Raw genomic sequence first — 20,932 nt, 5'->3', positions numbered from 1 at the left:
CACGCGTTTTGCTTTTGGCTTTGTATGTTTTGAGGCTCTGTACCTTTAAATTTCATAGCTAGGTTTACGAAATTTTTTAAAAAAACTGTTGTATCTTCCTGGTGAATTAAAAACATTTATCATCATGAAGTGACCTTCTTTATCTACATAGTGCTTTTCAGCTTAAGTGTTAGTTTGTTTTAACACAGTTATGACAGTTTTAACTTGGTGACTTTTCCTGATGCATATTTTTCCTTTCTTTTGTTTTTAATATCTTCATACGTACTTTCAAGATATATTTCTGTAACACTGGGTTTTTAAAATAGTATAAAAAGCTCCATCTTTCGAACAGAAGTATTTATTCACTTTTATTTATTATAACTACACATTTTGTTTTACATCTACCATGGTATTTTGTATCCTATATTTGTTCCACATTTTCTACATTTTTTCCTTATTTTCTTTCAGAAACATTATTTTTATCATTCTTTTTTTTCTGCTATACTAGTTTAGAGATTACACCTTTTAAAAATTATTTCAATGCTTACTCTATATCACATCATTCATCCTTAACAATAAGTTTGAATACCAAACTTTACCTTTATCTCACCCCTGCACAATGGAAAATCTTCAGAACAGTTGAACTCAATTTACCCCTTCCTGATTTCTATCTAAATATTATCAGGTATAAATCTATTGTCTTACATTGTTATTTTATATACATTATTATTTATAAATAGTAAATGTTTATACAATTATTATTTTCTAACATGATTATCAGCTTTATACTTACACAATATTTTCTTTGTTCTTGCTTCTTTCCTGTATCTCAGAACTTCTGTTTGGAATTACTTTCCATGTGTCTAAAGTGAATCATTTAAAATGCCCTTTGGGGAGGGTTGGATTGGGAATTTGGGATTAACAGGTGCAAACTATTACATATAACATGGATAAACAACAAGGTCCTATTGTATAGCACAGGGAATGATATTCAATATCCTGCAATAAACCATAATGGAAAAGAATAGGAAAAAGAAGTGTATATATAATATAATATTATATATATATATAACTGAATCACTTTGCTGTACACCAGAAGCTAACACATTGTAAATCAACTATTCTTCAATGATATATATGTGTATATATATATAATATGAAATATTCTAAAAAAAATCTATGAGCAGCCACAATTTATATCGCTATATTTTAACTTAGTGTTAGGTATTAACTCTCTTATTAAGATTATTATTATTAAGATTATTATTATTATTAAGATTATTATTATTATTAAGATTATTAACTCTAGTATTAAGATCAATTGCAAAAATAAAGTGCAGCAATAAATAGGAAAAAAAATAAGACGCCCTTTGATGTGGTTCAATAGTGGCCAGTTCTCTCCGTTTTGGTATGTTTGTTAAGATTTTTATTTTACATCCATCCTGGATATATATGTTGATTGGGTATAGAATTCTGGGTTGGTAATTATTTTCATTTAGCATATTACTGTCTTCTGGCTTACATATACTACTTCTGGTGATAAGTCGGCTGTCCATCAATCTTGCTTTTAAAGGCAATTTCACTGTAGCTTTTAATATCCTCTCTTTGACTTCTGTTTTCTGCAGTTTCTTTATGATGTATCTAGTTACAAATGCTTTTTTATTAAAATATAGGGTTCACTCAGTATTGTACATTCTATGGATATTGACAAATGTACAGTGACATATATCCACCATTATAGTATCACACAGAATAGTTTCACTGCCCTAAAAATCCTCTGTGCTCTCCTTATTCATCCCTCCCTTCTGTCTTAACCCTGTTAACCGCTAATCTCTACTGTCTTCATAGTTTTGCCTTTTCCAGAATGTCATATAGTTGGAATCATACAACATGTAGCCTTTTAAGATGGGCTTATTTAACTTAGCAATATGCATTTAAGATTCTTCCATGTGTTCTCATGGCTTGACAGCTCATTTCTTTTTAGTGATGACTAATATTCCATTGTCTGGAAATACCACAGACAATTATTTTTGTTTACCTAACTGAGGTACATATTGGTTGTTTCCAAGTTTTGCACTTATGAATAAAGCTGCTATAAGTATCTGTGCAGGTTTTTTGCATGGATGTATGTTTTCAATGTTCACCTTTGTAATATTCCTGATTAAAATTTGGCGTGTTGGAGATGTGGATTATTGTTTTTCTTCAGTTCTGGAAAACTCCCTCTCATTTTCTCTTCAAATATTGCCTCTGTCCTTATTCTCTCTTTGTTTTCTTTCTATAACTCCAAAAGTATATATTATATATTTTTATTCTATACCACATTTATTAATTTCTCACCTAAAATTTCCATTTTTGCATCTCTCTTCACAGCATTCTGGATGGTTCCTTCTTATTGTCCCTTTGGCTCATTACTTCCCTCTTCTGTCATGTTCAATCTGCAGCCAAATGCACACTCTGAACTTTTGTTTTTTTGTTTTATTTATTTATTTATTTATTTTTCTGGTACGCGGGCCTCTCGCTGCTGTGGCCTCTCCCATTGCGGAGCGCAGGCTCCGGACGCGCAGGCTCAGCGGCCATGGCTCACGGGCCCAGCCGCTCCGCGGCACGTGGGATCCTCCCAGACGGGGCGGGGGTCCCCTGCATCGGCAGGCGGACTCTCAACCACTGCACCACCAGGGAAGCCCCACACTCTGAACTTTTAATTTCAGTTATAGTAATTTCCATCTCTGGAAGTCCAAGTCCCATATCATTCCAAAATTTGTTGCTTTTATATTTTTTTGCTCCCTGCTGAAATTTTCAAACTCATTTTTATTTCTTTATACACAGTAAGTATAGTGGGTCTATCATCCAAGTCTGATAATTTCCATATCTGGTATTTTGGCATCAGTGCTGATGACTCTCACTCGTGGTACCTGCACTTGTAACTTTAGTGCTAATCATTACCTTTGAAAAACTTACTTATGGAGGTTGTCCAAGCCGTTTTATGAAGGTACCTTCCTCTAAAGAGGATTTGAATTTTTTTTTTTTCCTGCTGGTCATCTAGGGTATTACCAGTCCCTAACAATTTTAGACCAAATTGATGGTTTGAGTTTTCTTGTATTGTCCTGGTGAAATCAATTTTCACTTATGCATGGGGGCCAGGGGTTAGTTTATAGCCTTCCAGGGATAGGTTTTCTCTTCTTTTTTATGTTCCCTCTTCTTCTCAACCTTAAGACAACTCCCCTGTTACATGGGATAGTTGGGAATATGATATAACGTTAATTCTTGCTCACCCTTACCTTGAGTGTGTAGTCGTTCAGAATCCCAGCTTAATGTGAGTTTGTGTGGGTGCCTATCAATCCCAGATTTTGTTCAGGCTTTCATTTCTAGCCTCCTTCAGTTTCTAGGCTTCTAAGTAGTCAAAAAAATTTTATACTTGCTGTTTCTTTTAGGGAAACAAATGTTCTCTATGACAAAGTAATTTTGCCTTCTCCCTTAACTTTTAGGATTCTTACCTTCATGTTTGCATGATCTTGATCAAGAATTTCTCACCATCTTGTCAGCATTTTGGTGTTTTTGAGAAAATTTATTTTTTTCTATTTTCATCAGAATTGTTAGATGTCCTTAAATAAAAATGGGTCCAAATAACCTAGCCTGCCAATTCCAGAAACCAATGTTCCCTGAAATAATTATTTTGAAAAAGAAACACACAAAAAATCTTTTCTCTGTCACCTCCCATTTTATTTAGAAAATTTTACATGAAATAATATTGATGTATCATGTGTGTTATCAGTTACATAGTGGGAAAACTATCCTAAGTATTAGGAATCTTTAATTAGTGGGTTTTCACTAATAGGATGTGTTTAATCTGTCTGAATTCTCGACAGATGTTGGAGAGTTAAAACTGTTGTATTTCAAAAGAAATGGATGCATTTACTATAAAGGACAGTAATATGGTTCTTTTGATCATTGTACTATGATTTAAGTCAGACATCTTCATTGTTTGTGCAATTTCTCAAAACCCATGAAAGATGATATATTTCCCTCTGGCAGAAAACCAACACTCTGGACTGGGCACTGGGTTATTTAACCACCCTGATAAATAATTTACACTTGGGGATATTATGCAGAAACCTTTTCAATTAACTGGTGTTGACAGAGAAACTAAATATAGTAGTCAATGAAAAACTTTTTTTCAACACATTCTTGACCTAACAGGCAGAAAAAAAATCTTATTTCAAATATTATCTCCTCTAGAAAATGAATATACTAAAGGGAAAATTGTGAATAATAATCATTATAAATAGGAGAGTTAAATATCTACTTTTTTTTATTTTAGAGAAGATTTTAACTTTTTCTGTGTACATTATTTTAGTTCACTAAAAGAAGTGTACACTGGCACAATGGAAGGAGTCAGAGTCTCTAAAATCTGAAAAATTTTGGTTCAAATGATGAGCTCATCAGGCTTCAGGCAAGTCACTAGGCTCAGGAACAGAAATACCCTGCAGTGTTGTTACAAGGATCAGAGATAATACACGTAAAATATCTCACATAAATAGTAACTATTATTATTCTAGAAAGAACTTTCTCCTAATTTGTCCTATTAATTTATGACCCATGGTCTTAGGAATTTGCAAAAATGTGGCATTCTTTAAAAAGAAAATAAGTCCTTTAATTTTTTTATACATATATACTTATTTGAAAATTGATTATGAGGCAGAGTAAATACATACTGGTTATGGCAGAATTAATTGTGTTGTCTCTGGAAGATCATATCTAATCAACTGAAGGCAGATTGTTTACTAGAATACACAGGACTGCAGAAAAAACTGGAAGGCAGTAGTCAATAATTTAAACTCTATAGAAGCTTCCAGGGGAAGTTGTGGCAAGATTAATTCTTTTTCGTCTGTGAGCCTTCTTTGTTGATATTCTAGCTTCTCTCCTATTAATTCCAAATTACCACTGACTGCAGTTGTCAAAAATGATGACACACTTACTCAGGGCTTTCAGGCTTATCATTCCATGTTTTGCATAAGAGTGTGTAGAAAAATCCAGCATTACTTTCACAAGCCAGAAGGGCCTTCTTTTCCCTGTCAAGGTTGAAGTCATTCTCTAAGGTGTAGGAAGAGACCATCCTCCAGGCTGGTTAAGTCAGCTCCATCTACCCCGGCTATCGATAGCATGGTAGACTGCTTAGTTTTTAGGTCATTAATTAACTAATTAAATAATCAACGTAATATCTTGTGAATAATAGATATAATATAGCCCCTGTGCCAGATGTTAGCAGGAAGTGGGAATGTTCAAACATGTCCCTGCCTTCAAGGCAGTATAGTCTGTTTCTTGAAAACTCACATCTAGCTTTTGAATCCCCTCTCACCTTTACTTCTCTGATTTGATTTGCAGCAGATAAATAGAAATAAATATTCCTAGGGTAGCCAGGGTTTCAGTTATGAATGTCTTTTTAATCAGTTCACACTATCCCAAACACTTATGCAGGATTATCCATTATAAGTCATTCTACAATCTTAATCAAATTGCCTGCTAAAGGAAGCCCAGTATTTATTACTTTTTTCTTAAATGGAAAACAGCTGTGATAAATTCATCCATTCACCTGAAATCTCATATTAGGAATGATTCTCAGATATTCTCTTAACTGACCGTCTTTCCAACTATGAATAATATATTCCTCTACCCCTATCTGTGTCTTTGAATGTGGCTAATTCACTTGGTCCCTTTTCTACCTCTCTGTGAGGTACACTGGAGGCAAAAATGTCTCCTGAGCCTGACTAGCAATATTTAGATGATAAACAGATATTTAAAAAAAGGAAAAAAAAGTCAATCGGAAGGCAGCATAGTCAGCAACAACAGAACACATGCTTACAAGGCCCACATTAAGATCCACGTCCATCCGGAGCATACATCTCCTGCTTATGCAGGTACCACCGCTAATGTCATCAAATATTCAGCCTCAGAATTAACTTCCTCTCCTCTGATTCTATAATAACAAATCAAGATTCTGATTATAATTTGGCTCCCCAAATGGATTTCCTCACTTGGGTACAAAATGCTACCCAAAGGAAAGAGATTTCCAGTTCCTTTGGTGGTTTTTCATTATCAACTGACATTTTGACAAATTCAAATATCTGAGGCTGCTAAGCTAAGGCCCAAACAACATACTATTGATTTCACCAAAGGCATGCCATGTTGGCTGCCTCTCTTTCATCAGCTCCGTCCCTTTCAAGCTGTAATATTCAATTTCTTCATGTCTTCTATATATGCCTTCACTTGCTCATTTTCAAGGTGATTTTTATTTACAAATTTACATTTCTTCTCTCTGGTCAGTAATCCTGGTGGTCTGTTTTCTTTATAGGAAACAAAATCCATCCCAGATACAGTATTTTAAGGAGAACAAGATAGATTATAGTAAACTAGGTGTCTACAAAATAATGGGAAGGGCTGGAAAAGTGGGATAGATTATATTCACAGGAATGACTCCAGAAATACAACAGAACTGACCTGCAAGGGGAAGTGACTGCCTTTGCCACGATCAGGAAGGTGGGAATCTGGACGGTGCGATGGAAATACTGAGTTACAACACACAGCACCACAGCTATAAGCCAGGGATCAGGAAACTGGGATTAGGAGGCCACCACCATTGTAACCTCCTCTCAATACCCATTAAGAAGTGGATGGACACAGAATTGTCAGGTCTACCCCAATTGCCTCTTGTTATCAAAAAACAAAAAACCAGAAAACCAAAAAAAAAAAAAAAAAACCCACCAAACTAAACAAAAAGAAACCACTCTGTACCCACAACCTTTCTTGCCAGCAGAAAATAGTCAGAAACACTAGGAAGAAGTCTTCCTTTTCGATTCCCTCTTCAAAATCTCACTCTAGGGGCATCTACATGTTGGAAACTGGTTTTCATCCAGAACATAGGCAATGTAGATTTTTGTTTATTGTTTTAAAACTCTCCAGCATATGCAAGATAAAAAGGGTGCTCCAGATGTAGGTAGCAAAGAAAACTGAATGGCAGTTGACCACATCCAAAATATCATTGGTTCTATTTGTCTTACGTTCCTACAAACTTAATACGTTTTATTTGAAGGTATCTTATCTTGCACACAGCCCACTTACTCGTATTTAATCTCTTGATGCTTGTGTATGCACTTGTGGGTATGATCAAAATTGTGCCCTGGAGTTAGCTGTAAGCTATACTTGGCGCGATGTCCTGTGTGAGATCCTGTATAGTTTCATACCCGTGGAGGCTACAACTAACGGTTAACTATGTAATGGGTGTGTATCATTGAACGTCCCCGTATCACACATAGTGTGGAAAACTAGAAAGGTAAATCCCCATTGAAAAGAACACTCTCATTTGACTTCTTGCATCCCACATTTACTTTAATGAGATACAGACCTCTCCCCAAAATCTGCTGCTCCTTTCCTTTCCACTTTGCCATAATTTTCTAATTTAAGTATAGGCACTTTTTTGCAACTTCAATTATTTTTTCAAAGTATTCAAATATAGTTATCCTCTTTTCCAGTTCACAGGGAACTATAGAGTAAAAAATGTGGGCTCAGAGAAAAATGAAAAGTATACAGTGACTTTTGTAACGCCCCCAGCTTCATTTATCTATAGGATGGCTCTTGATAGCTTTGTGTGAGCTTTTGAAAGTTCAGCCAAGCCAGCTGCATGATCAACACAGAGACAATAGCTCCCACACACGGGGCTGCATGGATTAGAGAACCTGATCCGTCAGTAAATCTGCCAGATGGCAGTGGAAGAAAGCTTGTAACTCTCTCACTTTCATTTCAACAGCAGCAAACAATGTTCAATGTTTAAAATAAACTCTTCCAGATGAGCTAAAGATAAACTCTGAGGTGGGTGGACTTGAGCTTGCTAGGCTGCAGCGCTGAAGTGTTTGATTACATTAACACAAAATCCCTGGGTAGAACCCACTTCTGTCAACAGAATGCTTAGACTCGAACACCTACTACACGAAGCCATTTCCTGTGCTTTCATGGGTTGGTGGCAGAAACTTGCTTTGCTTTTTTCACAAACTAATAATGATTATACATTTCTTCCTGCTCAGCGTTTCCTCAAACCATGTGTATAACTTCCAGATATACCTAAAATGCCAACACTGTGTGTAGGTCTGCACAGATAAAAATCTGTGGAGTATATTTACAATTGAAACTTCTATTTACTAACTCAACTTACAGCTCACATAGTAGCAAAAAAGATGCCATTAAGGATTTAGAGCCATTCTGCTAATAACTGGATAACTGTCCAGATCTATGGAGTATACAAAATAAATAAATAAATAAAGGTACAAGTATTTTAAGTTAGAATTTATAAAGGAAGTTTGAAAATAGACTTTAAGACCTGCAACTTAGGACAGATCAAGCTGTAATACATCATATGTAACATGGCAACTTCTAATGATAAAATGACATGCTGAAAAATAACTGCTAAGTGTTCAAGAATTTATCTGTTTAACACAATGAGTAGGAGCTTTAAATGAGAGACTGAAGCAAACAGTTGATGAAAATAAGTCTTAGGCTGCAAAAGACATTCAGGACAAAATACATCAAATAATAAATATATAGGGACATTAAAAAAAAATAAAACATATTCCCAAATTTAGATTAGAAGGCTTTGGGTGAATGTGATTCACTACACAGATACATTTATTGCCAGTTCCTCCAAACTGAAACTTTTCTGACATGTCAGTGATAGCTCTGCTTTATACAATAGAAGTCCTCTTCTTTGAAATTGGTGGGTCACATGAAAAGTTGATTAAAGAAAGAAATTGTAAAGATGAATCATATGCACCACAACATTATTATTTGAACTTAAAACATATAACGTGTCCATTCATTTCCCAACTTCTGATATAAAGCTAAGGACTTGTCTTTTGTTTTTCTGAGTCTTTAAAATGGGGTCAAAATTTAAAGCCACTTGCAAAGCACTTAATACAGACAACTTTTAGATTTTTATATTTATTTTTAGTATTTGACAGTTGTTTTGAAACGTTATTCAACAGTAAGTTTCTAGTGATTCATCTTCATTTAGCTTTAACAAAGCACTCAGCTTTTCATAGAAATCCATTTTCCCTTTGTATTCGTATTTCATTGGTTTGCATTATGATTAATAACTTCTAGTATGATTAATAACGAGCACAGCTAACATACACATGCAGATTTGGTTTGGTTTCCTTTGTTGCCTCCTAAGTCCTGCGAGCCTGGAATAATGCCTGGCACATACTGGGCATTCAATAAATATTTATTAAATGAGTAAATGAATGGTACGAAACTCACTCTTCCTAAGTATGTAACAGAATAGGTGGGGGCAGAAGTGCCAGAGGTACGCTAGCGGGGAGCCTGCCAGCCTAGTGCATTCGCATGCTGTGGGCATCAGTCACCATGTTTTACAAACAGAACGGAGAATCAGTTATTGCAGCCAGTCTGTTAGATGATGGCTAGTAAGAGGGCTTCTACTGTACTTTGATTAAACATCTAGTGTAGCAAAAACTCTTCCTCGTGTCTGTGCAAAACTGAGGGCTCCATTTAACTTTCCTCTAGGAGTAGATTCCCTTCCTCCATGGTAACCTGTAACTAATTTAACTCCCTATTGTCCAGAGAAGGTTTGGGAAACATCTGAAGCTGTTTCTGTAGGGGCCAAGCTCCTGAAGAGTGATTAGTAACGTGTCTTCTCTGCAGTGTTCCTTAGCACATTTGGAATCAATTAAATATTCAAATATAGGTTCTCTTAGATCTCTGGCCAGGCGCGGCAGGTTTGTGAGAGAGGAAGCTGGAGGCAGATAACTGCTATTCCTCACACCAGAATCTATAGCTGGAGAGAGATTTGAAGAATACACTCTTTACACTTCCTGGGTCCGCATGCAAATAGTCACAGGAGATTAGAAATGATTAGGAGAAACAATAGGAGACTTATTAATAGGAGTAACAGTGTACATGAGAACTGTGCCTTACAAGGTGTCTTAAAGACAAATGAGTGGGGACTTCCCTGGTGGTCCAGTGGTTAAGACTCTACCTTCCAATGCAGGGGGTGTGGGTTCGATCCCTGATTGGGGAACTAAGATCCCATATGCCTCATGACCAAAAAACCAAAACATAAAACAAGCAATATTATAGCAAATTCAATCAAGACTTTAAAAATGGTCCATATCAAAAGACAAATTAGTGAATACATTGGGGTGTTGCATAAGTAAATAGTATGGCCTTTGTGATCCAAGAATTTTGCATATTTTTAACAGATTGTTAAAAAAGAATATGTAACAGAAGAAGAATATCTGCATATGGCTTAATAACCTTAAGTATTTACAATGTAGCCTTTTTAAAAAAAGGTTGCTGACTCTTGGTTTAGAGGTTTTTCCCCCATTATGTGTACTCACCTAATTACTATTACTAATAATAGTGTAATGATAAGGTACATAGGGAAGAGGAAATGAACATGTGGCAGGTATTTTGTTAAACTCTTTGTCGGCCTCTTCACGGAACAATCCATTAAAGCTAGCATTCATGTCTCAATGATAGAGTCAAGAAAACAGAAGCTCAGAGAGGTTAAGTAACTTGCCAAGGTCACAGAGAGAATTAAACAGTAGAGTTGTTCATCAAACCCAATGTGGTGGTATATTTAAGCAGTGAGATCACTTTCCCAATTAAATGCTACTTAGAAGCCCACTATATAAAATAGCTACTCTGAGTGAAGTTGAGGCAGAGGACCCAGAAATCTCACTCATTTTCAGAAAAACCTGCCTGAAATAGAAGTCAGTATTTCCAAAGATTGTCAGTAACCAACATGAAAATGGGTTTCCAACTCAATTGTTCCATTATCTGGCACATTACATGCTTCTTTCTTAACAATATTTTGCTAGAGGCAAGAGTATCAAAGTAACAGAATTGCCTTTTTCTTATTTCCTTGCCCAGTGAAATAGAAGTCAGCAGAACGGGGAAAGGAGAGAGAAGCAAAGGGTTTAAATAATCCTCAAAATCTAACTAGTTATACGACAGCGATTAGCCCTCGATTCCACCAAACACTGAGTGGGAAGGACCTCTTCCAAATGGCAGCTCGTTTTACCTTAATAGGTAGTGTTTCCAGATGAGTTTCTAGTTTTCTAGTTTCTAGTTTTCCATCATGATAAATTAATATATCCTATTTTATTATGGTGCCACAAACAAGAACTCTGAAAGGCTCAACTCTCACAAAAGGCCCAAATCCCCTGAAAAGCATCAGGTATCAAAATGCAGCCAGAAAAGATGGTATTAAATGAAAAAAAAAAAAAGGCTCCTTTTTAATGAAGTCGAGGTGTAGGACAGATTTATTAGCTTCCATTTTTCCAGGTTGCATTCTGATGTATTTCCTGCCCATATTTCTAAATTCAGCAGGTCTCTTTGTAGGATTATTTTTTAAAAATAAGTTTCAAAGAATATGATGCAGCTATAATGACTACACTTGCAAAGACACACCTGTGATGATACAAACACTAAGTGTTTCTCATATTCACAACCCAATGCTCTAATAGAAAACAGACCTTCTATACCATTTGCCAAGATCCTGCCATTCTTAGAAAGAACTGATACTGGTAACCAGATATTACAGTCTTAAAAATAATTACCAACCAAGGACTACTCCTGACCAAAATGGCCATTAAATTCTGTGTAGTTGTCTATCCTTTACAGTCATAATTCCTTTTGTCAATATTATGAGATGGTTAAAACAAATACTTAAAATTACTATTGATGCCTACAATATTCCTACTTACTCAATGATTTTTATGTATACCACCATTGACTTATTATTTACTCACACATTAGTATTTACTGTGTCAGGTACTGTATCTGACTCTTGAGGAAGGAAAACTAGTAAGAATATAATCTATCCTTGGATAATTCCTATTGCAATTGTCTAGCTAGAGCTGTGAACAAATAATTAGTGCACTAAATTCCTAGTAAATCTGCCAAGATCAATGAAAAATAAGTAGAGTGAGAATTGGATCCTCCTACAGATATTAAGGAAAGGAACACACTTGAAGGGAATGTTAAAGGCTAAGGAATATTCCCAGTAAAAAAGAGAAGGATATTCCAGATTGAAAGAACAATATAAGGAAAGGCCCAGAGGCAGGTGGGTGATTGGTCCATATTGAGGACTGGGTTATACAATGAAAGGAGTAGAGATATACTGTCTAAGACGTTAGTAACTAAGCCTATTTAAATTTAAATTGACCTTAAGTAATATTAGAAAATCAGTTCTCAGTCACATTTCAAGTACTCAATAAACACAGGTGTCTAGAGTCTACCATATTGGACAGTGAAGACAGAATTATTTCCATCATTGCAGAAAGTTCTACTGGACAGCACTGAGTGTAAGAGTACAAGGTAAGCATGTGGCCAGTTCATGAGGAGTCTCAAAAATATACTAAAATGTTTAAATAGAAATGGTTTATAAACTACTGAATTGCACAAAGTCCCTTCAGAAATAGCCTTGGAAGACTCCATCCTCACAGCATTGCTATGATCTATTATACCCATCCAGCTTCTACATTTGAATAAGACTTCTCTTGAAGAAAAACATTCTGCAGCTTAAAAAAGAAAGAAAAAAGGCTGGAAACCCAGTTATGGGCAACTGGAAACCACCACAAGTTTTTAAGCAGGGACATGACACTGTGACACAGATTTGGATTTCAGAAATACTACTTCTTAAAGCAGTGCGCAAGATATGTGGGAAGAAAAGGCACTGGGCATACCAAGATCAGTAGAGGCTAATGAGATGATAAAGGACTAATTTCAGAGAAACTTCTAAAGGAATACACAAATAAGAATTTGCATCAGTAAATTTATTCCAAGTAAGAATTGTGCATTCACACCATGCATATTATTTCCCCACAAAAGCCAGTATTATCATTAAAACACTTAACACTTTAAACATACCATAAAACTCAAAGATACTTGAAAAACTTCTCAACGTATCTATTTCAAGTCCCTGAATTCTTTAATATTTGTAATCCATGCTTGTTCAATTATAATTTTAAAATATATTATAACCATATCACTCATTATAATCATTGATATGCTTATTATATATATTTAAAACATCTTTTCTGAAATTTTATGTTCTCCAAAAAATAACTTTTTAGTAACTTCAAAATATCTCTATGTACCTCTTAGCAGTACTATGGTAAAACCAAAATTGCATCTTCCAGTAGCAAGTGCCCAAGCCACACCATTCCTGATCAAAGATAGAGCTGACATCCAGGGAATTCCCTGGTGGTCCAGTGGTTAGGACTCCACGCTTCCACTGCTGGGAGCCCCGGTTAGATCCCTGGTTGGGGAATTAAGATCCCGCAAGCCACGTGGAGTAGTCAAAAAAAAAAAAAAAACCTAAAATGACAGAGCTGACATCCAGTCTTACAAACAGCTCTCTTCCACTCCTTGTTCCTATTTTAATATGCCAACCATTACTTCACTGACATCCCAGAGTTTTCCTGCAACAGATTCATCCATAGCTTTGGGCAATAGTTCTTCCTCTTTACAGTCCCCAAAGTACTTTCCTGACACACCTTCTACCTCAGGGGAAGAGGCTAAATAAATCGAAGTCTGGGCACCTTCTAGCGGAGTTTTGAAAAAAGCCCATGTCACCAAATTGAAAAGTGGTTTGACTAACAGTGGGATGTGTATGTGCCTCCCCAGGTTGGTCCGCACCATGCCAGGGTGTAACACATTGACAGTGACATTTGTGCCTTCTAAGCGGCGGGCTAGTTCTCTGGTAAAAAGGATGTTAGCCAGTTTGCTCCGACTATAACAGAAGCTTTTATTATAGTTTTGTTCACTGTTCAAGTCTTCAAAGTTGATGTCTCCGTATTTATAAAGTTTGGAGGTAACTACCACAATCCTGCTGGGAGCTGAACTTTTAAGGAGTCCAAGGAGAAGATTGGTGAGTAGAAAGTGCCCCAGATGGTTCACTCCAAACTGCATCTCAAACCCATCTTCAGTTTTCATATACGGGCACTGGAAGATGCCTGCATTGTTGATCAAAACATCCAGTCTAGGCTCTTCCTTCAAATGGCAAAAAGAGAATGGCAGGGTTATGAACGCAGGCCTTAAATGTGCCTAAAATAAAATTTTAAACAATTCCTGCAAACTACTAAAATTCTAAAAAACGCCTCTATGAGTTTTCAACAATTGAGAGAAAAGAAGACGACGACAACAATGACTTGTGTGCCTGACCTGGTGCTTTTCATGTTATCTCATCTACTCTCAACAACTCTATAAGCAAACTGAAGCACCAGAGTTAGGTGATTTGTCCAGAATCACAGGGCTCGTAAGTGGCAAACAAAACCCTGAAGTTGAAATCTGACACCAATGGCCCTATTCTTAATTAGTAAGCTAGACTGCTTTTCTAATTGGGATTTCAAACCATAGCTAGACATTCAATGTGAGCTAGAGAGTGGAACTACAGCAGAAGACAGGTCAGCATTGTTTATTCCCAGAGCTACTAGTATCAACGCCAGGGGCAAGTTAGGATTGTTTTATTCTGTAATTTTCTAATAATAAATGTCACCATGGGAATGGAGCAACTCCAGGTTGTTTCCTTAAAAATGGGACAAGCAATAGAGAGGGTGAGGGATGCAAATTAAGACTGGAGAGAACATCATGAATATATCAACGGAACATTAAGAAAAATATTAAACAGGTAGTATAAACATATCAGAAACAAAACCATGAATCATACATACTAAGTCTCACAATAACAGCAAAGGAGACTTAACAGAGGAGGTCTGCCCAACAAATACCTTTAACCTCTATTACGACTCTAGAATTCACAGTTCTTTTTTCCCCGATATGAAATCTACCTCTTTCAAGCTTCGAGGAGCCCCCAACTTAAGAGATCTATACAGTCAGAATTTTGCACTTTGACCATATCCTCCTGCATCTCCCCAGATTAAAGTCCTAAAATTTAGACTGTCCTCAAAGGGAAGTCTTTTCATTCTTTACTTCATTTAGTTGGTTTTCCCTTGTCCCTTCCTGGCTCTGTCTCTTTTGATGGGCAGAGAAAAAGAAATGTACAACGTGTTCCAGGTGTAAAGACACAGTGATGACCCACAAATAAATTTGAGGTCAAATTTCAAATATCACTGGCCCTTTTGCCAAATTAAGTGAAAAGAAGAATGTGTTAAATTTCACAACTGTTATCAAAGCCTACCTGTCAGTGGATTAACTATTTCTCATTCTGTGTGTCTCAGCACCTTTTGCTTTTCCAATAGTCAACTTCAAAAAGAAGGCAAAAGTTCACCCGTGGGGGAAAGAAAGGAGTGTTCTTTTCAGTAATCCTTTGGAAGAGTTTCCTGTATTAATCATTTCTGAGCCATCATTCTTTGCTGGGCTTGTGTTATTTTAAGACTGTATCATTTACTGTTTTTTAAATTCTAGAAGATAAATGACATAAATACCAAGAATACCAACCTGTGGGAAATTTACACTTCCTTTTTTTTTTTTTTTAATTCTGGTTATAGTCACTGAACTACTGAACTTCACAGCCAGGAAGGAACTTAATACATACTTAGAAGCAAGGACAACTTAGTTATCTCTTTATCTCCTTAACTTTTACTTGGTTCTGTCAAGTGGCCAAAGTAGTGAGAAACCATAGGTATCAAGGAATAAGTATACCCAGTCCCATCTACATTTTTACTGAATAGGAAGATCCACTTTGGATTCTCCCAACATCTCTTGTACACTATTACTTCTTATTTCTAAACCTGATAATGAAATACTGGTCATAACGGCAAAACAAACCAAAACTCTGGATCTGCAACAGCTCCCCAACTGTGTATCGAGTTGCCCTAGAGAGTCACAAGGAAACTCTCAGGGTGATTTGGAGTATTTTAAATTTTCGAGGGAAACAAAATGATACTCTGCTCAACATCTCAAAAACTACCAAGCTCCAAGTGGTTCACACCTTCAACATTTTATTGTGCTATATTCCTTTTCATGATGTCCTACCTTTGCAAAGCTGAGTGTTTAGTAGTTGCTGCAATGAAATGCAAGTACAATGTTAAAAGTCAACATAGAACAGAAATGAGGGTGGCAATGGTCAGTCTGATTCCAAAGTTTGACAAGCTGGTACAGTGAACAACAGATGCACATTTCCCATTAGTATACTTATGGTTATAATAATTATGGTTATTGAAAAATGAAATAAAAATCTTTTTTTCTTTCATTGATGCTATGTGTGTTTTTGTTTCAAACAGCTACTAAGTTGTTACATAAATACTTATTAAGTTGTTTGGATCTAACTGCTTAATGAATAAGCTGTTAGATATTTGTTTGGCCTAAGGGCATCATGAAAAAAATTAGAAAGTTTGGGAACTTCTGTTCTAGACTCAGGAGACTCCTTTTCATATAGGCTCCTTTTCTATGCCAGCTAATTTTAAACATCACTCTTCTGAATGCCCTCTTGCAAGTCACCTCTGCAGGGAACCCTTCTACCTCAATTTCAGCAGAGGACATCCATTTCAGTGGATGAGCTATCTAAACAAAGAAATCCTCTACCTCACTGGCAGGCAGCAGAAGTACTATATAGGGGTTAAAAGCAAGGGCTCTAGAGAAAGATCGTGGGCAAATTACTTAGCCTACCTATGCCTTAGTGGCCTTACGTTGTAAAATGGGGTAACAATGCCTACCTCACAGGGTTACTGTGAAGACTGGATGACAAGAGCAGTCAAAGTCAGTTTAATTTCATTAAAAGTTAAAAAAAATATATCTGAAATGCTTGGAACAGCTCCTGGCACACAGGAAACTTTCAATAAGTGCTAGGTATTATATTACTTTTATTTCTGTCCCCATTTAGAGCACATGACCACTGGCATTCCAAGCTCCAGTCTATTTGGAAGTTAGGCCAGAGTATGGTTAAGAATACTGCTCATGAGTTCACTGGTGGCAGAAAGCTAAACTTCCTACCCTAGCAGGGGGGGAAAAATTGCTCCAAGGTCCTTGTCTAGCAGCGTCCCCTATGTGCTCTCAGGCTCTTTGAGAGATGGCTTGGTGCACATTCACTTTGGACACAGGAAAAACAATCCAGGGACCTGGCGGATCTCCTCCTGAGCTGTCCTCACATGGCAAGAGGAAATGTTCACAAACTCGCTTATTTTTCTCTTGGGCCCATTTTCTTTCTCAACATTCTTGGAAGACAGAATACTGTCCTACCAATTTTTCCAGCCTTCAATTCCCAAGCCGCCCGAATCATTCCCAAGGTCACACCCCCTCCCTCGACTGTGGGCGGTCCCCTCCCCGGCTCAGCCCCCGGCCCTCCAGGCCCCGCCTCGCCCGCCGAAGCCCCTAGCCAGTCCCCGATCTCCGGCAGGTTCCCAGAGCCCCACACCTGGAGCACCTCCTGACAGAAGGAGCGCACGGAGCGCAGCGAGGCGAGGTCCAACTCCTTGACGACGAGCTCGCCGGCCCCGCTGGAGTCAGGCCCCAATTCGGGGCCCCCAGCCTGGCATATCTCGCGGCGGAGCTGAACCGCCGCCTCCTCGGCGCGTGTGCGGTCCCGGCAGCCCATGATCACTCGCGCCCCCAAGCGCAGCAGCTCGGCGGCTGTGGCGCGGCCCAGGCCGCTGTTCGCACCCGTGATCAGCACTGTCTTCCCGTGCATGAGGCCGGAGTCCCCGCCTCGGTGCAGCCGCTTGACGCTGGGCCCCACGAACCTCCGGGCCGCCAGCCACAGGGCCCCACCCAGTGCGGCCAGTAACGCCGCCACCGTAGCCACTGCCATGGCCGCCCGGGCCCAGGGCCCACCTGCGCCTGCGCGGGACTTCCGGGGTCGCCGCGCGCCCGGGTCTGAGCTCGCCCCCTGTACGTAAAGAACGATGGGGCGCGGCCTGTCGTCCCCTGACGGCGGCGTGGGGCATGCTGGGATTCGTAGTCCCCCTTCTGAGGGCACCTGATTGGTTAGTAGAGGACAGCGCTCTGTGTGGCTCCTCGGTGGAGCCGGCTCCCAGCCTGAGAGAAGGGTGAGCACGGCCCCGGGTTTTCAGGGTCCTGAGGTCCCTACCCATGGAAATCCCAGAGTGGTGGGGGCCTTCCCCGTGGAAATGCCTAATGAGTACTTTGAATTTACAAGTCTCTTTATAGGCTGCTTTACAAATCCCACACTTCGGGGCTGGCTTTGTGTGTTTTCCGTTAAGGGCGCCTGGGACTTGTTAACCCTCAGTTCAGTTTACCTTCATCCTCTGGAGAATGGTCCCTGCCGAACGAAAGTCTGAAGAGAGGCTCTTTTTTCCCACAGCTGACGCTAAGAACTTAGCGACATGAATCAGTTAGAAATAGAATGGACCAGTGGTTCTCAGACTTTAGCGTTGCATTGGAATCAACTGCAGGACCTGTAAAAACAGAAATTTCAGGGCCCAGTTTCAAATTCATTAGAGTCCAAAATGGAACCTGAGAATGTACATTGCTAACAAGTTCCCAGGTGATTCTGAGGCAGGTGATCTGGGGACCACGGTTTGAGAATGTTAGACCATTGTGGCCTTGATCCATATATAAAAAGGCATTCTCAAATGGTCTTATTTGACAGTGGTAGAGATACACTGGGAAAAGCGTGGACTTATTGTATACATAGACTTCTGAGCAGGCTCATTCACAAGCGTCTTCCCCATTCCCTCCCGGAGAATATTAAATGTAACAAGGAAGGGAAAGTGCTTTTTACACTGTAAAATGCTTCAGAAATATCGGGTTATTGCCACAGGGATCCATCTTCAAGCTGCAAACTTCAAACTTTAGACCAAGCTACTCTTTTTTTTTTTTTTTTTTTTTTTGCGGTACGCGGGCCTCTCACTGTTGTGGCCTCTCCCATTGCGGAGCACAGGCTCCGGACGCGCAGGCTCAGCGGCCATGGCTCACGGGCCCAGCCGCTCCGCGGCACGTGGGATCCTTCCGGACCGGGACACGAACCCGTGTCCCCTGCATCGGCAGGCGGACTCTCAACCACTGCGCCACCAGGGAAGCCCAGACCAAGCTACTCTTAAGTCGTCATACGTTCATCTACTCACCCATCCAATACATGCCAGGCCTTATGCCCTGCGAGAGTCACGAAGAAATAGGGCACCATTTCTGCCCTCAGGGTGCTTACTGTCTGGTCCAGAGACCCCTCCTGCCCCAGCCCCCTTTCTAGAATCTTCAGGACAAGAGAAGAGACACACAACTTCTGTAGTTTGAAATAAACTCCCTAGATGATTTTGATAAACTCTCCTCCACTCCCTTGTATTTGGGAAGGATGTAACATGCACCAAAAAGGCATAGTACAAACAGCCAAGAGGTCGAATGCCAGAAGGATTCTTATGAGTGCTGAGAATGGAGCTCACAGGTGGGAGGAGCACTCTCACTGAGGATTAGACAAGGCACCAGGAACAGAAATCATGGAGGGGGGGCCTTTATTCTATCCTATCTGTAACTTGAAGCTGCCTCTCACACTCACTGAGCCGGGAGCACGTTTCCTCTCTTCTTTTCTCTCCGTCCACATCTTTCCTGTCCTGCAAAGCCCACCTCCGTTCTCCACATTTCCTGACCACTTCCAGCCCATAGAGATTTCTGTTTCAGCCTTGCGTGTGACCCTCTCTTGACACTGAGGACAACCAGCCCTCTCGTGTCGGCTATTTGAGCTTGCACATTTGACTTCTAAGGGATTGTTAAAGGATGGGATTATGTCTGAGTCTCTCTTGTGGCCTTTTCTTGGGGAATGCGTAGAAAACAGTAGGTACTCAGTAAGTGTCATGACTGATATATTTTGGACTGCCTTACATCAAATTAGGAAGCAGATCAAAAGATGTGTGTCAGCAGTGGCATGCTTTCACTAGAACTGGGGTGGAATATGTATATGTGGGTGGGGTAGAGATGGAGATGGGACGAGAAGGAGCAAGACAGGGTGTGAGGAAGGGAAGATAGACAGCATATAGCTTTTTCTTTTCTTTTTTTTTTCAGCATATAGCTTTTGAAGTGAGATCTAAATTTGAATCTTAGTCCTACCATTTATTACCTGCACATCCTTGGACAAGCTACTTAATCTTTTTGAATTTTAGGTTCTTCATTGATTAAAAAAAAGGAAGGTAATAATATTGATATTATGTCACGAAAGTTTGGTTTGATGAGAACATGAGGTAACATCTGAAAATAACCAGCTTGTTGTTCCTAATGTAGTAGATTATGGTTAATAACCAATCAATGGTTTTTTTTGAAAACAAAACAAAAATCACAACAGAATGACAACAATGAAGGCTAGGATACACCACTTACTTCATGTCACATTTTGAAGTGGTAGCCAAGGCTTTTTTTCCCCATATAAACATTGGACTACCTGCTGGGCCCAAAGACAGAGACTTCAAATATGAAGCCTTGTAGTTCAGAGGCAATGAACTCAGGAAATAAGCTTCAAAGAACCCTTCCAGGAGGTTCTGTCTGGAGCTCATCTTAGATGAAAGTAACCTGTATGAATAACTGATTTATTTCTGAATAAGCAATGTCAAAATTGGAATACTCACGCAGGTAGAGTGGTATTTTCATTTGTGCATTGATTAAAAGGCTGTTCACAGAGGCAACAGACTAAAAAGCTCCAGTTTTCAAGAGTGTACTTAACCCTTCTCTTTCCACTTGTGAAGACCCACTATTCTATAATGATGATGGGTAATGATTCATTCTAGCTACCAACATCCATAAATGAGCAATGTTTTGTAAAACTAAGTAGGCTTCTGACATAGTCCTTTAAGCATTCAAGGATTCACATTCTAAAATTATTCTAAAGAGTCATCATTATGACTTACACACAGAGGTAGTTGCAATGTCATCAGCAGCATTGACAGCTCCAAGAGAAATAGCTTGAAGGTAACTTGAGAGTTCAAAATGTTTTAAAAAACTCAAGAGAAAACCTTTCCAAATGAACAAAGTTCTGAGGTCTAAT

General features: G+C 38.8%; 1 protein-coding gene across 1 annotated transcript; it reads right to left on the bottom strand.

Moving 5' to 3' along the window:
* Positions 1–12,745: 12,745 nt before the first annotated feature.
* On the bottom strand, positions 12,746–17,815 carry RDH14 (retinol dehydrogenase 14). The gene is made up of 2 exons (XM_060027061.1): positions 17,363–17,815; positions 12,746–14,040 (listed from the first exon to the last, which is right to left on the bottom strand). The coding sequence occupies exons 1-2, from the start codon at positions 17,753–17,755 to the stop codon at positions 13,423–13,425; spliced, it is 1,011 nt and encodes a 336-aa protein (XP_059883044.1). The 5' UTR covers positions 17,756–17,815; the 3' UTR covers positions 12,746–13,422.
* Between the last annotated feature and the right edge of the window lie 3,117 nt (positions 17,816–20,932).

The sequence above is a fragment of the Delphinus delphis genome, chromosome 12, assembly GCF_949987515.2.
Source record: "Delphinus delphis chromosome 12, mDelDel1.2, whole genome shotgun sequence".
NCBI lineage: Eukaryota > Metazoa > Chordata > Mammalia > Artiodactyla > Delphinidae > Delphinus > Delphinus delphis.
The sequence above is the reverse complement of the archived record's forward strand: the minus strand, read 5'-3'. Positions and strand labels throughout refer to the sequence as shown.